The 15,548-nt window shown below is 41.7% G+C and overlaps 2 protein-coding genes across 2 annotated transcripts in view; both read left to right on the forward strand.

Annotated features, from left to right (window-relative positions):
* Positions 1-15,548, forward strand: part of STAC (SH3 and cysteine rich domain) — a 111,999-nt gene that overhangs the window by 83,106 nt on the left and 13,345 nt on the right. The window contains exon 8 of the mRNA XM_061195245.1: positions 240-328. Coding sequence (XP_061051228.1) covers positions 240-328 — 89 coding nt within the window. The remainder of the gene's footprint in view (positions 1-239; positions 329-15,548) is intronic.
* On the forward strand, positions 5,191-7,968 carry LOC133094609 (zinc finger protein OZF). Its single transcript, XM_061195244.1, has one exon. It carries the CDS (start codon positions 5,747-5,749, stop codon positions 6,623-6,625), a length of 879 nt encoding a protein of 292 aa, XP_061051227.1. The 5' UTR covers positions 5,191-5,746; the 3' UTR covers positions 6,626-7,968.

Consider the following 15,548-nt stretch of genomic DNA (forward strand, 5'->3'; position numbering starts at 1 on the left):
AGAAAAAAACTGATTTGAAGAAAATTGCCATATTTCTGAAAAAGAGTTCTACATAAATGTTTTCAAATAGTTTGTGGTGAAATCAAACTCAGCCAGGAAATTAAAAATAAATCTATGTTTAGAACAAAGTATTTAATAACAGTTAGGTATTTTAACACAAGATCCATACACTGGAATTACATTTAACTTCTCCATTTCCTATTTTCTTTCTTCTCTCCATTTCTTATTTTCTCTTTCAGGGACCTCTTTCCAAAGACCAATTACAGATGAACACCTATGTTGCCTTGTACAAATTTATACCACAAGAGAATGAAGATCTGGAAATGAGGTAAAAATATTTTTAAAGGAAAAAAAGAATGAAAGAAAAATTTTAAGTCAGTATCGTTCCATGTGAAAAAATAGAATTCAATCTGCGCTACCTCCAAATGTCTTAGAGCAACGATTGTCAAATGTTAGTGTGCAGGGCTGGTTAACACGGATCGCTGGACCTTATCCTGGGAGTTTGTGACTCAGCACGTCTGGGGTGGGGCTTGAGAATCTGCAGTTCTGGCTGGTCTGCAAGTGGTGCTGATGCTGCTGGTCCAGGGACCACTCTTTAAGAAGCGCGGTTAGGGCTTCCCTGGTGGCGCAGTGGTTAAGAATCCGCCTGCCAATGCAGGGAACACAGGTTCGAGCCCTGGTCCGGGAAGATCCCACATGCCGCGGAGCAACTAAGCCCATGCGCCACAACTACTGAGCCTGCGTGCCTAGAGCCCACGCTCCGCAACAAGAGAAGCCACCTCAATGAGAAGCCCGTGCACCGCAACAGAGAGTAGCCCCCGCTCGCTGCAACTAGAGAAAGCCCGCGCGCAGCAACAAAGACCCAACGCAGCCAAAAATAAATAAATAAAATAAATAAATAAATAAAGCGGTCGTCACCAGAGCTGCTGCTGGGAGTTTTCACGAAGGTTGAGCATCAGATGCATCTGGCATCCTGTGGGGTCTAATAGGGAACCAAAAATGTACTTACTGCCCAAATTAACACTGATTGACCAATCAAATTAAAACTCTTTGTTCACCCTGCTGGAGACTGGCAGCTCCCCCTGGCTCCTACCCGGAGCTACTTCTGTTTCAGGAACCATCCCACTTCATGGTAACTGAAACGGGAGGACAGGTGAGCCTCGGGGCCCTCGTGAGGTCTGACCCCTTCTCTGGACCACAGTCTCTTTGCGTTTCAGGGGTAATGTGACTGGAGTCAGTCCTGTGTTCACACCCTACTTGCTGTGTGACCTTAAGCAGTGTCTGAACATCTCATGACTCTGGTTTCCTTACTTATAAACGAATAATAATGACCTTTTCCCCTTAAGGCACTTGTGAGGGTGAAATGAATAAGGTTCCTAAAACATACAGCACCGTCATGGTAAACACTCAGGAACTGGTAGTCAGTAAGGTGTTTGCCATGTCGTGTTCACTGGCTTGTCTCAAAGAAAAGAACTCACTCCTTCCCTCCATTTATGACCCAAAACACAAGTAATCTCAGGAGAAGGCTTTGGTGTTTTCCAGTCCTAGAGCGGGATACAAGGGTCTGCTTTTGTAGCCAAATGGGCCCTTAGAGATGGGTTCTTTCCTCTTCTGAAGAGCGTGGAGAGAGAAATTAGCACAGAAGACCATTTAAATGTCGGAGTATTAGGGAAATAGCCTCCATTTTTATGGCGGACTCCACTTGTCCGAATGCCGTGTAGGTCAAGTTGTCAGCCACCGGTCATCCCTGAAGATGGCTCTGGAACGCCTTGTCTCCACCCTGGAGCTCTTTGAACGTTTCCGCATCTCAGGTCTGTGCCATTTCCCCGGCATGGTCCCTCTGGCTTTTGCCTGAATATGGTTCCTCCTCAGTGAAATCAGCCTTCTCTTCCACTTTCCCCAAAGCCCCTTAAAAGGAGAGAGCTACCAAAAACCTCCATTTAGACCCTGTTTCCCGGGTCCCATATGCCACCAGGGTCAGTGTTGGCAGCTCAGCTGCCCCTCCTGGTGCAACACCCAGAGGGACTCCGTTGCAGATGTGGGTGTCCTGCAGGAGTCTGGGAACTCCCCTGCTCACACCCAAGGTCAGTTTTCATTATTCGTCTGTGGTCTGCTTCCAGTTGATTCTTGGACCTTTCCAGGGCAGAGTTCAGGCCTGGTTCCTAGCTCCTTAGATTCCTTCAGACAATTAGGTTATTGTACATCTGAATGTTCTCCATCCTTGAGGAAGAATCACCGTGCTGAACTCACTGGCTGGAGTTGTAAACATTACCTAAACAGCCTGGCTTAGGTGCAGCAGGATGAGATGGCATTTGTCAGGTGAAGCCCTATCCCATCAAAGATACAGCAAACTCTGCTAGTCAGAGCCTGCCTAGAATTCATCGCCGAGGTGGTGCCTTGCCCTCAACTGACAGTCCACGTTAACTATCTGCTGACTTAAATTTACTTTGCAATAAATAGTATACTGGGTCCTTCTTGAGATTATCATTTGGGTGTCTAGAATTTAAAATTTAACAACTCCCCTTTATGCAGATCCCACAGTTTTGTATTAGAAGATTGTTCTGAAGTCATCAGATGGAAAAAATAACTCCAGAGAAATCCAGACAATTATTGGGGTACTGAGGAGTAAAGTCTAGCTGCTTGGCAGTGGTCGTAAGTTTTTATGCTTAAGTTAGTCGGTTACAGGCCTTTAAAAGTCAAGTTGTCTGGTCACGAATCAAACGTTTACAGTCTGCTTCGAGGCAAACCAGGACTGTTCACTCCCAGAAGTGAAATGTCTGCGTTACGTAGACTGCAAGATTGGAGTGATAAATCATACTCATTTTTTTTGCAAAGAGATTGTAGGTTCCCATTTTAAAAGCCAAGCTCTTGATTTAGAATGTGTAAGGCAATGCTTCGGGGATTTAGTATCATTCCTTGAATGAACTGGGGCTTTGTGAATTATCTTTTTCTCCTTAAACCATGCGGTAGAAAAAATCCTTTTAACAAAATACCATTCTCATCTCTATTTTCTGACAATAGGGCATCTTACCTAATTTTCTGAACCTCTGTTTTCTCATCTTGAAAATAGTGATAGGGCTTCCCTCGTGGCACAGTGGTTGAGAGTCTGCCTGCCAATGCAGGGGACAGGGGTTCGAGCCCTGGTCTGGGAAGATCCCACATGCCGTGGAGCAACTAGGCCCATGAGCCACAACTACTGAGCCTGCGCGTCTGGAGCCTGTGCTCCGCAACAAGAGAGGCCGCGACAGTGAGAGGCCCGCACACCGCGATGAAGAGTGGCCCCCGCTCGCCACAACTAGAGAAAGCCCTCGCACAGAAACGAAGACCCCACACAGCCAAAAATAAATAAATTAATTAATTAAAATGTCCTTGTTTAAAAAAAAAAAAATAGTGATAATAAGCCCTGCCCTTGTAGGATGGCTGTGATTAAATAAGATAACATAGTAGGAGCTTAATAATATTGGTTCCAATCAGTTCTGTTCATACTCCAGAGGTAGATGCTTCCTTTTCAGACTTAAGAAGTGAGAGAGAAAGAATGACATACGACATGGATTCACCGAATGTTTAGGAATAAAGAGTGTGGTCATCACTTGACCTGGATTTAAGCCCTAGCCAAGCCACTCACTTAGCTGTGTGACCCCCAGGAAGCCTGAGAAAGTTCCACAAGCCATCTGAGCCTCTGCTTCTACACTTGTGAAAGGAGATAATCATTGTGCCTGCCTTAGATCTGCTCATGACACTCAAATCTTTGTTTAAAACTCTCTAATGTCCTCCCACTTCCTTGGGTCAAGACCAGGATATTTACAGGGACCTCCGGGACCCGCACAGTCTCACCCCTGGTGACGTCTCTGCTTTGTCTTGCACCATTGTTCCCCTCATCTCTCTGCTCCATCTTTTATTCTCCAAAAGGACCACACTACCACCTGCCAAGGAATTTTTCTTCCTGCAGTCTGTTCTTCCTCTCCCCTCACCCTCCTACCCACGCACCACCACCACCATCTCACACACACACATACACACACCTTCTTCCAGTTGACTATTATGCACCCACTAGATCTCAGCTCAGATTTCTCTTCCTTGGTGCAGCCTTTCTTGATACGCACAACCTGGGTGAGATCCTCTGTTACATACTTTCGTCACACCATATTTCTTTTCTTCAAAGTACTTATCTCACCTTGTATTTATATATTTCTTGAGTTACTTGGTTAACTTCTATCTCCCTTGTAAAGCCCATGGGAACGAGTCTGTATTTGTGAACCCTTATGTCCCTGGAGTGTAGTACAGTTCTTGAGATATAGTAGATGCTTAATAAATATTTCATGAATGAATGAATGAGTATTGTGGAGATTAAATGCATGAACTAATGTCGTGCCTGGCATATACAATTAGTGGGCAAAGAAAGTCCATGATAACATAATGGAAACTATAAAAGAGGAAGCAGAGAGAAGATGGCGTCCTCATACCTCAGAGTATGGGCTTGGCTCGTTTGACGCTGCCCTCGGGAGGCTTCAAAGAGGGGGTTGGGGTTCCGGCTCCAAACCTTCCACCAGGCTTGAGCTGATCTTCCTCCAAGGCAGAAGTACTCACCCTGAGAGCTTCATAATCACAGGAAGAGGCCGCCAAGTTCGCGTGGGAAAGACAGACGGAGAGACATAGAATGTCGACCAGCAAAGCCTTAAGGGAAATGTAGTCCAAGGCCGGAAAAGCGGCGTTGCTGTCGATAGAAGGGTCGCTTCCTTGTGCATTCCTGGAGACTGCACCTTCCTCATCCTTCGGAAGGCCAGGAGGCCCCAGGGCTCAGCCTGAGTTCTAGGACAGAACTTTGGCTCCAGCATTAACATTCTAGTGCTGTGTCATTTCCCCAATAGCAGGTTATAAGCTGGCCAAGCTGTATGTGATCTTCTGTTGAAGCAAGAAGACGAACTCTGGATGGCGGAGAAAGAAGTGTAAAGGAAATTTGTCCAGAAGAAGCCTGAGAAGATGATGAGCAGATAGAGAGGCAACAAGACTTGGGAGGCAAGTTGCATCCAGCTCCAGTAAAGTACAGACTGAGGAAAAAAGCAGTGAATATAAGAAAATTGGAAAAATACTTCCTCTGATCTCAAACCTTATATCTTTTAAGGCAACACCTTTTTCAACTTAACCTAGAAAGAGTTTGAAACACAATTTAGACCTAGTTGTGTAGGAAAGAATCATCAATTAGTTTGGAAATCCTGCCACAGCTTACTCCTTGTGGTAATAACCCCTTTTAGGTGTAAATCAGTGTGGAAATGCCTTCATTTAAAAAATTTTGAACCCCATATGATATCAGAGCATTCATACTGGAGAGAAAACCTATGAATTTACTGAATGTGGTAAAACTTTCACTCACATGTTGCACCTCATAAATGTAGAAGTCAGGCTGGAGAGAAACCTTGTGCTTCTAAGGAATATTGAAAAGCCTTTAGCTAGATAACAAATCTCATTGAGTAGAAGAAAATTCATACTGGAGAGAAACCAGTGAATGTAACAAAACTTCATTTGAGTATTAGAAAATTTAGAGTTGAAGAGAAAGCTTTGAAGGTACTAAGTATGATAAAGTTTTCTCTTGAACCTTATCTCTTACTCTGCATTTGAAAGGTCATACACAGAGAAGCCCTACAAATGTAAGAAATGTGGAAATACCTTCAGCTAAAAGTAAATTCTCATTCATCAAAAAATTCATACTGGAGAGAAATCTTGTGAATGTGGGAAAGCTTCCATTCAGATGTCACACCTCAGTCAGCAGAGAGTTTGTAGTGGGGAAAACCCCTTTGCCTGTAAGGTATGTGGGAAAGTCTTCAGCCACAAATCAACTCTCACTGAGCATGAGCATTTTCATAATAGAGAGAAACCTTTTGAATGTAATGAATGTGGAAAAGCATTCAGCCAAAAGCAGTATGTTATTAAACATCAAAATACCCATACTGGAGAGAAGCTTTTTGAATGTAATGAATGTGGAAAATCCTTCAGCCAGAAGGAAAACCTTCTTACCCATCAGAAAATTCACACTGGAGAGAAACCTTTTGAGTGTAAGGATTGTGGGAAAGCTTTCATTCAGAAGTCGAACCTCATCAGACACCAGAGAACTCACACAGGAGAGAAGCCCTTTGTATGTAAGGAGTGTGGGAAAACCTTCAGTGGCAAGTCAAACCTTACAGAGCATGAGAAAATTCATATTGGAGAGAAACCCTTTAAGTGTAGTGAATGTGGAACAGCTTTTGGTCAGAAGAAGTACCTCATAAAACATCAAAATATTCACACTGGAGAGAAACCCTATGAATGTAATGAATGTGGAAAAGCCTTCTCTCAGCGAACGTCACTTATTGTACATGTGAGAATTCATTCAGGTGATAAGCCTTATGAATGCAATGTATGTGGAAAAGCCTTCTCTCAAAGTTCATCTCTTACGGTGCATGTGAGAAGCCATACAGGTGAGAAACCCTATGGTTGTAATGAGTGTGGAAAAGCTTTCTCTCAATTCTCAACCCTTGCTCTACATTTGAGAATACACACAGGTAAGAAGCCTTATCAATGTAGTGAATGTGGGAAAGCTTTCAGCCAGAAATCACACCATATTAGACACCAGAAAATTCATACTCATTAAAAACCTGTGGATATCATGAAAGGTGTTCATCAGGAATTTACATCTCATAACATATCAGAAATAATCATTCTGAAGGAAAGCATCACAAATGAGAGAAACAAAAGCTAAAAACTTAAAGGACACCAGAGAATTCATCCTGAAGAGAAAGACATTTGTATGATAATATTCAGTTAAAAAAAAAACAGCAAAGGTAATGCTGAAACTTTAGATGCATTTCCACTAAAATTGGGAATGGAAAACATGTTTAACATTGCCGTCTGCATGGATATGGAGATCTTCACCAATGTAAAAAAAATAAAAAGGTTGCAAGTATTAGAAAGGAAGAGACTTTTATGATATTGATTTAGCAGAACAGAAGAGATTCTGGAAACACCTATGCATTTATTAGAATTTATAGAAATGGCATCAGGAGATGAGAATATAATGGGACTATTTGAAAAATGATTTGGAGGAAATTTGTTCTCCAAGGGGAAAAAAAAACCCACGAACTATACACAAAGGTAAGATCCAAGGGGGTTAGGTTAAAAACAGTAATATGAAAAAGCTACATACTAAAATGGTTATGACCTTGGGAGTTGGGAAACATTCCTTACAGCAAATTGAAAAACACCTAGCAATTCTACTCTGAGTTTGTATGCTCAGGAAATGTGTACCAGGCTATTTACTGTGGCATGATATGTAGTAGTCATAAATTGGAAACAACTTAAATGCCCATCAGCAACAAAATGGAAAATACTTATGATGGAATACTGTATATCTGTAAAATGTAATAAATGAGATCTATATGTATTACAGAGAAAGATCTCAAAAATCATGTTGAGGGGGAAAGATAAAGTTGCAGAATGACATATAATACAATGAGTTTTGTAAATTTGAATAAAACTTCTCTCAAAATTGCAGTGCTATATATTGGTAATAGATACATATATGTATGTATGTTTTTTAAATGTTTTTGAAATGGTTTGGAAGGATACAGACCAAACTCTTGATAGTGGTTGCCTGTGAAGAGTGGAGAAGGGAAGGGAATGCGTGTAGGAGAGGGGGGGATTGGACTGGTTAGAGGGGACTTCAGTTTTATATATAAACGTCCATTTCTCTTAAAAAAAAAAAAAAAGACTGCAAGAAAATATATTGAAATACTGGTTAATTCTGGATTGTGGTATATGGATATCTTGTCTTATTTTTTGTACTTTTCTGTATTTTAAAATTTTCTCAAAATTAACAAGAATGGGGGTGAGGATGGGAACACTGTACCTATAGAAGTCATGTTCTAATGGATTCATTCGCAATCAGCTACTAAACTTTTTATAGAAAATATTTCTAAAATTTTATCAATGAGTGGATGGGCTTGCTCTCTATGTAGTATGAAATTATCTATTTTATTAAAATTAAAAATGACAGCATAATCCAAAAAAAAAAAAAAAAAAAAAAAAAAAAAAAGAGGAAGCAAACCCAGTTCAGAGGGTTTAACCAGGACCTGTTTCCTGGAGGAGATGGGCTTTGAGCCCAGGATGAATATGATTTGTCCAGAAGAAACTGTAGAAAAAGAGACCAAAAGTAGCCCATAGTCGTATTCACAAAGAACAAGAGTTTAAGACAATTTGGCAGAAGCCCTGCTAAGCCAAACTCAGTTTGGGCATGGAGGAGTAAGCCTTAGAGAGGAGGAGCCCAGAGTGCTACCTCCTTATTCTTAGGGCAATGGTGCTCCTCTTAGAATTTCTGTGGTTGCATTGCTGGTCTCCAAGTGCTGTCTAAAGGCAGAGGCTTCACACAGTCAGCTTTGCTACAGTTTTAGGGGAAACTTCCTTCATAAATTCATCTGCTATTACCTCCCCAAATCTCTGGAGCTTACAGATCATGATAATCTTCCCACCGTCATGGGCAGAGAGCGGGAGAGAACAAGGGCATAGGGCAGAAAGGAGCAGTGTCTAAGAGTCACACCTGGGTCTGCCTTCCAGCTCTGACACATGCTAGCTACATCAGTTTCAGCAAACTGTTTAATCTCTTGCAGCCTCCGTTTTCTCCTTCCTAGGGAGACAGAGTATTTAACAAGATAATGTAAAAAAAAAAAAAAATGTGAGATTTCATGCCCAGTACAAAGTGAGGTGCACAATATATATATATTTTTTTCTGGCTGCGTTGGATCTTCGTTGCTGCGCACGGGCTTTCTCTAGTTGCAGCAAGCAGGGGCTACTCTTCATTGCGGTGCGCGGGCTTCTCATTGTGGTGGCTTCTCTTGTTGCAGAGCACAGGCTCTAGGAGCGCGGGCTTCAGTAGTTGTGGCACGCGGGCTTTCAGTAGTTGTGGCTCACAGGCTTTAGAGCACAGGTTCAGTAGTTGTGGTGCACGGGCTTAGTTGCTCCACGGCATGTGGGATCTTCCTGGACACAGGACTCGAACCTGTGTCCCCTGCATTGGCAGGCAGATTCTTAACCACTGCGCCACCAGGGAAGCCCACACAATATATTTTAGATACCTTCTCTTCATAATTTGCATCTTTTCACAGTATGTTTTATTTCCTGGTCTTCTGATCAATTACCCTAAAGATATATAGTAGAGGAAACACAGTTTAAGTCTCTGTCTCACCTTCGAGCACATCCAAGCAGACTTTATCTAATTGGTCTGGTGGTAAGGATGCTGTGACACCCTGCCCCTCATCTCCTGAGTAGGTTTTGTGGTTGCTGACATGACATGCTCTAGGTATGGAATTTCACCACTGATACACAAGTTGTGATGCCATCATGCAGGGCTCTCCAGACCGTTGCTGATGATTTGAGGTCTCATAACGTTAAAGAGGCACCCGGGTTCCTCTGTCTGAGTGTAATGAGCGTGTGTAGTAGATAACTTTCTGTCATTAAGGGTCTTAGACAATTTCCACCAAAAACCCTTACTATCAAGTTTTTGAGGAGTCCTGAAAATTACACTTTATGGAATGCCAGCTTAATTCATGAGCAAAGCTTTTTAAAATGCTAGTTGAAATACAAACTGGAGAACCCCATTATAATCAGGACTGGCTTCATTATCATCCTACACTGCCTTGTGAATTCACAAAGGTCATGTGTCAATCATTCTGGCCAAGTGCGTGAGTATGTGTGTGACACATCACATATGCATATACAGTCCCACACACTCACAGTCAGATACACACAAACTCACACACAGTCACACACTCACACACATACATACGCACACTCAAATACACCTGCATTTTTACACACACATATTAGCAAAAGCTTGATAACCCATGCTTAGCCTTTTGATGAAAGTAAATCCTGCCCTCCACATTTACACTGTAACCAGCCTCATTATCCTCACTGCTTCTGGGTTCAGAAGTCTGCAAAACATTCTTGGAGATATCACTTATTATTCACACCAATGCATCTTTTTAAAATCAATAAGAATAACTTTAGTGGCTTTGCCAAGTTGACATACCATTTAAATAATCAGCAGATGTAAAAAACTTTGAGTAAGCACAAACCCCTAAAACACGGTAGCGACTCTGAAATAAAAGATCAAGAATAAATAAAAGACTCTAAGGTTCAAATACATATTTTAGAGACCATACCTATTCCGAAGAATCCATTTTGGTTTTCCACATCTAAATCATTTTCATTTTTATTATTTCTCCCCCGACGGATTTATATGATAATGGCCATGTTTCATAAGTGGGAAAAAAAGAGAGGAAAAAAATTCTTATGGGCCAAGAGAGGGAATGAGGAGACTGCTGTTCGAATATTATTAAAATTATTATAAATATTATTTATAATATTTATAATAATAAAATATTATTTAAAATTATTAAATTTTAAGGGAGATACAAATTAATTGCCACTCCGTGTGTGTGTGTCAGAACACCTAAATTTGGGGGCCTTAAAAGAAAAACATATCTTCTTATGTAACTCCAAGTTAGATTCCTGATTTATAGTCTTGAATTGCCAGATTCTTTCTTGGAAGCAGTGAGTCCTGGATTTTTCCATGGGTGAGTCTGAACAAAGCCAAGCAACCCGTTGTCTCATTAGCTAATATTCACAAGAACCTCTGGAGATGGGATGGCCTGAATTCATCTCTTCCTGATTTGTCGAAAGCACCACTTGAAATCAGGTTAAAAGGGATTTTAACCCTTGTATGGCTGTTTCCAGGATTTGTTTCATCTACCCACCACTCATCACGTGGTGAATGAGCATGTACTCTCTGCAGGGTGAACAGTTCGCAGGCCCTGTTCTCGAAGAGCTCCAGTGGCCATAAGGCTGAGAGCCCTAGACAAGAAAGTACCTCCAATGTGAGGTCTTGTGGGCGGGGATGTAGTCCAGGATGCTGCTACCGCACCTCAAGAAGGCACTGAAGCATCACCTAGGAAGAATCAATGCTTCCGACCACATCATCCCACTGCAGAATAGGATTGTGACCTAAAACTTAAGAGGAAGAGAGGAAGGAAACTAATATTTAGGGAGCATCTACTATGTATCAAGTTCTTTACAATACATCATTTCATTTAATCTTCAAAAAAAAAAAAAAGAAGGCATTGAAGCAGCCTTGGGAAGCCAGGGAAGGCTTTTCAGGAGGTGGCATCACAGCCTAGCCAAGGTTTCCAGATAGAGGGGACATGGGTGCCTGTGCGGCTTGGATAGTGAGCAGTCATTCTATTCTCTCTTTCCAGGGAGGAAAGGATAACCAAAGAATAGGTTAAACTATAGAACAAGAGAATTATTTTAAGAGGTGCCAAATGCGAGCCAATTGCAAACCCCATTACAAAAGAAGTGGTGGAAATTCATCACAGAAGCATATTTAGATTCTTACCTTCCTCCCAGTCTAGCGAATGGACTAGGTGTCCAAGTGTAGCAAATGGACACCTAGCTGTTTAGTTCACATTCCAATGAGACAGTTTATGGTCCTTTACCCTTTTGAGGGGAGGGAGGGAGAACCAAGTCCAAGAACTCACAAGTGGAAAGTGGAGGCTCGGAGCAGCTACCCACGGAGGCTGACCCTCAGTCCACTTGTCTTTCTCCCACACGAAACTTTCCATCCTACATTGACTGTGGTAGGTTTTCTCTCTGATAAGGTTGACAATTTATATTAATCAGCAGATTCAGATAATGCATTAATTTCTCCCATTTTGGCCACTCATATCACTCCTTATAAATCTATTTGGATAGGAAGCTTGTGATCTATAGAGTGGGTTCCTGAAAAGTCCCTCCTGGTCAAGGATAATTTTTTAAAAGTAAGGTAAAATCACAACTGTTATACAATTATAAAATGAGCACGTGTCAGAAATTTAATTTGAATCATTAATGAATGAGAGAACCAGTACAAAGGAGAATTCACACAGCACCCATATATAGGCAATTAGGAGTGCTGATGTGAATTTACAAATAGATGCAAAACTGGTCGATATTCACAGGGTAGTAATTGACTACATTCTGCCAGACACAATTCACTTGCATTTCTATAGATAAGGATCATTTGCATTATTGCAGAGATGTGCAATAGCTCAAAGACATTGAAAGGGGGAGGTTACCCAGAAGGGCATACCACACAGATGGTAGGGTGTCATAGGACACCAGATCAGTCATCGGTTTTGCCCGTTTCAAAGTCTTCCAAATTGTCCCTGACAGCCCTTTGCATTCTTTTAACAAATCTGTGGGGTTATTCAAGCAAGTAGTATCTTACAGAGAAAATTATGGTTAGGATAGTTAAACCACGTGTTCCAATCCTTAAGAATCTCCTGGAGAATGTTATTAAAATAGAGACTCCTGGGCTGCACCCAGATCTAGAGAGTCACATCCCACTTGGAAATCTGTATGGTTAAGTATTTCTCTGGATTCTGATTACCTGCCAGATTTGAGAGCAACTGTGACCTATCTGACTTCTCCAAAGATGCATAGTGTGCCAGTGGCCAACCCAAAATGCAGGTTTCCTGACCCTCAGCCAATGCTCAGTACACTGGTCTGCATTGGGGCTTTTTATTTGGTAATGTGCTTCACTCTGTAAGGTTTTATAAACCCTCCATAAGATAAGAAAAGGAGAGCCCTTGAGACAGGGTAGGACAAAATAAGACTCTTTTGGTGTCTCGTTTCCATTCTCTAAGTACATTACTGCTTGGCAAATGCATCAACTTAATTAAAACTAAACGTAATTCTTATGTACCAATTTGATTTAAAAATAATCTTCACAGTCACCAGGACATCAAAATACAATTAAGGCTATTTGAGGAAAGTCTCTGATGCATGTTATGCTCTGATGCTGCACTATGTCAAGAAACCCAGATCTTCCTGAATGTCACTAATGTGTTTAGGAGCCTCCCTCTCACTCAGATGCCTTTTTCAATTAGGTTCTGGAGAGCATGATCCATGACAGTTCAGGAACATTTACCAAATCCCATCCAAATGGCCCTTTAGCTGAATGCGTTTTCTCTGAGCTGGTCTCTGGAATTGAGAAGATGCAGGCAGTCTTATAGATGCCAGGCTTAAGACAAAATCAAACTACAGAGTTGAGGAGTTCCTTGTTATCGATCCATGCGCTCAGACTATAAAAGGCTCTGGACCAGGATTATAGAAATCGAGAAATGGGTCTAGCGAAAAATTAAGCAGTAGATCTAAAATTAATGGAGCAGTTTGGCTGGCTCCTTTTTTATTCCCCTTGTCTTGGTTTCTCCAGGAGATCTGTTTGGGCCCAGTGACCATGGTTGATGTAAGCTTGATTTGGGGGTTCTTTTTGCCTAATGAATGGGAAAGTGTTAAGAAATTTTAAAAATTCCCAAATAGTTGCAGGGTAAAATGGGCAATTCCAAGGAGTTTTCACAAAGTTTGGGTGGTACAAGAGGCAGCCGAATCTAGTGGAGTTAGTGGTGGAATCAAACCCTGCCTATAAGTGGTAAAGTCTCTCTTGACCTTCTTACTTGTGTGAAAATGCTACTGGTCACGCCCACTTCATTCAGTGAACATTGCCGTCCCCTCCAGGCTGTGTGGGAGCCCCTCAACCCTTCCATCATCTCCCCTGCAATCAGCCACCTGCATGGTAGAATCCTCACTCCACCCCGGGCCCTGCCACACCTTTGTGGTCACTACCTGGAGTCAAGGGGCAGAAGAGATGAGGGGTGGGGGCATGAAGAGAGGGAAACACTTTTCCAACACTCTGAATCACATCAAACTTCAGCGTCGGAAGCCACTTAAGAGGTCAAAGGCTATCACATTACGGAACTGTCCCTGCCAGAACCTCATTTAAAAGTACTGATTACTAAATCTCATTTCCCAGTGAAAAATTGCATTTTTAGGAGGAAATTAGAATTTTTAAGCCTTTATTGTATATCAGCCACAGTGCTGAAGACTTCCGCATATGCCTTCTCATTTAATTCACATAGCAATTTTGCCAAGTAAATATAGTTCACTGTATAGAGATGGATATACAGATATAGATATAATGCATAGTTTGTAATTATGTAAATATAATTGAGGTAGCTGAGTCTCAAAGAGGCATGTATGTTTGCGATTTTTGTTTGGGGTCAATTCCACACATGTTTGTGCCCCTCGAGCATATTTCTTCTCAGTTAGCAATGGCACTATAAGTTACCAGTTTACATGTCTTTCCCCTTTGAGATCACCAACATCTTGATGGCAATAACTATGTCTTAACAACCATAATAGCCACCATCTCTTGTGGGCTTATCTAAACATGCTTCACAAGTATTAACTCATTTAATCCTCAAAAAAATTGAGGTAGGTACAATTATTATCTTCACCTGACAGATAAGAAGACTGATGCATAGAATAATCCTTTCATCTTTGTACCCTGAGTGCACACCCAACACCTAACGTGTCATAAGCATTCAAAAAATACTTGAATGCCATATAATTTCCTTCGGCTCAATAGACAAAGATGGAGGGATAAAGAAAGACAAATTTCCTTTGTTGTCCAAAATATTCAGTACATCCAAAACATTATGAAAGCAAAGAAGGCCCAGAGCATCCTGCCTTGTCCATGGGCTTCCCGTAGGAGGGCTGAGCTGAGGTCTCAGGTTGTCTCAGACAGTGGAGAAGGTATTTCTTGGAAGCAGTGACCTCATCGGAAGGGTGTCAGTTATCTCCACCCCTAGGAATCTGTGCTCTATGTGGGGAGTGGAGAGAGGCTGGATGGGGGGCCTCAGGACAGCTCACAATCCACCCTTCAGGAGCTCCCACCCATGAAAGACTCAACCATCTTCATAACACCTTGCAGAAGAGTTCTCTGTAGATAGCCAGGCTCGCTTGCATCATTCATACGCTGCATGTACACTGTGCCCTCTGTGTCCCTGAAACCAGTTTACTTGGTTGAGGGCGAGATGGGTTCTGTGTCCAAGTGGAAAATCGAGAAATGAGGGAGGCAGAGGACTGCTGGAAGTGACCCCAGATAGCAACCATCAGGCTCACATGCACATACACGTAAACACACACACACACACACACACACACACACAAGCTCTGTCCTCCTCACCACGAAGCCACGATTCTGTAGTTAGCTTTGTTATTTTATTCCTACTCCTATTGATAGCCCACAGTTCCCTCATCATTTCAGGATGTTCCATGAATCATGACATAACCAACCTGAAAATTTTCCTCTGGGTTTAAGACCAATTTTACTGAACAAACAAAAAGAAAAGGCCAGCTGTGGTGTTCTGATCTATCTCCTCCAAGTAGGAGGCTCATGCTTGTATTGTTTCTGAAGAGCATTGTACTTTTTATCAATGTACAAAATTCTGGGTTACAATACAGCAGAATTTTTACCTGAACTTAGGATGCTCTGATTGATTGAATTAAGCAAAAGTAAGCTTTTTTTTTCAGTATTTGGGAGCCTGATGAGTTCATCTCCAAGATTTGGAAATACAGAGTTAAATTATAAAATCTATATATAATGGATCAGGAACATAAAGTCACCTGGAAGAAAGAAAATA

This window comes from Eubalaena glacialis, chromosome 7 (genome assembly GCF_028564815.1).
Source record: "Eubalaena glacialis isolate mEubGla1 chromosome 7, mEubGla1.1.hap2.+ XY, whole genome shotgun sequence".
Taxonomy (NCBI): Eukaryota; Metazoa; Chordata; class Mammalia; order Artiodactyla; family Balaenidae; genus Eubalaena; species Eubalaena glacialis.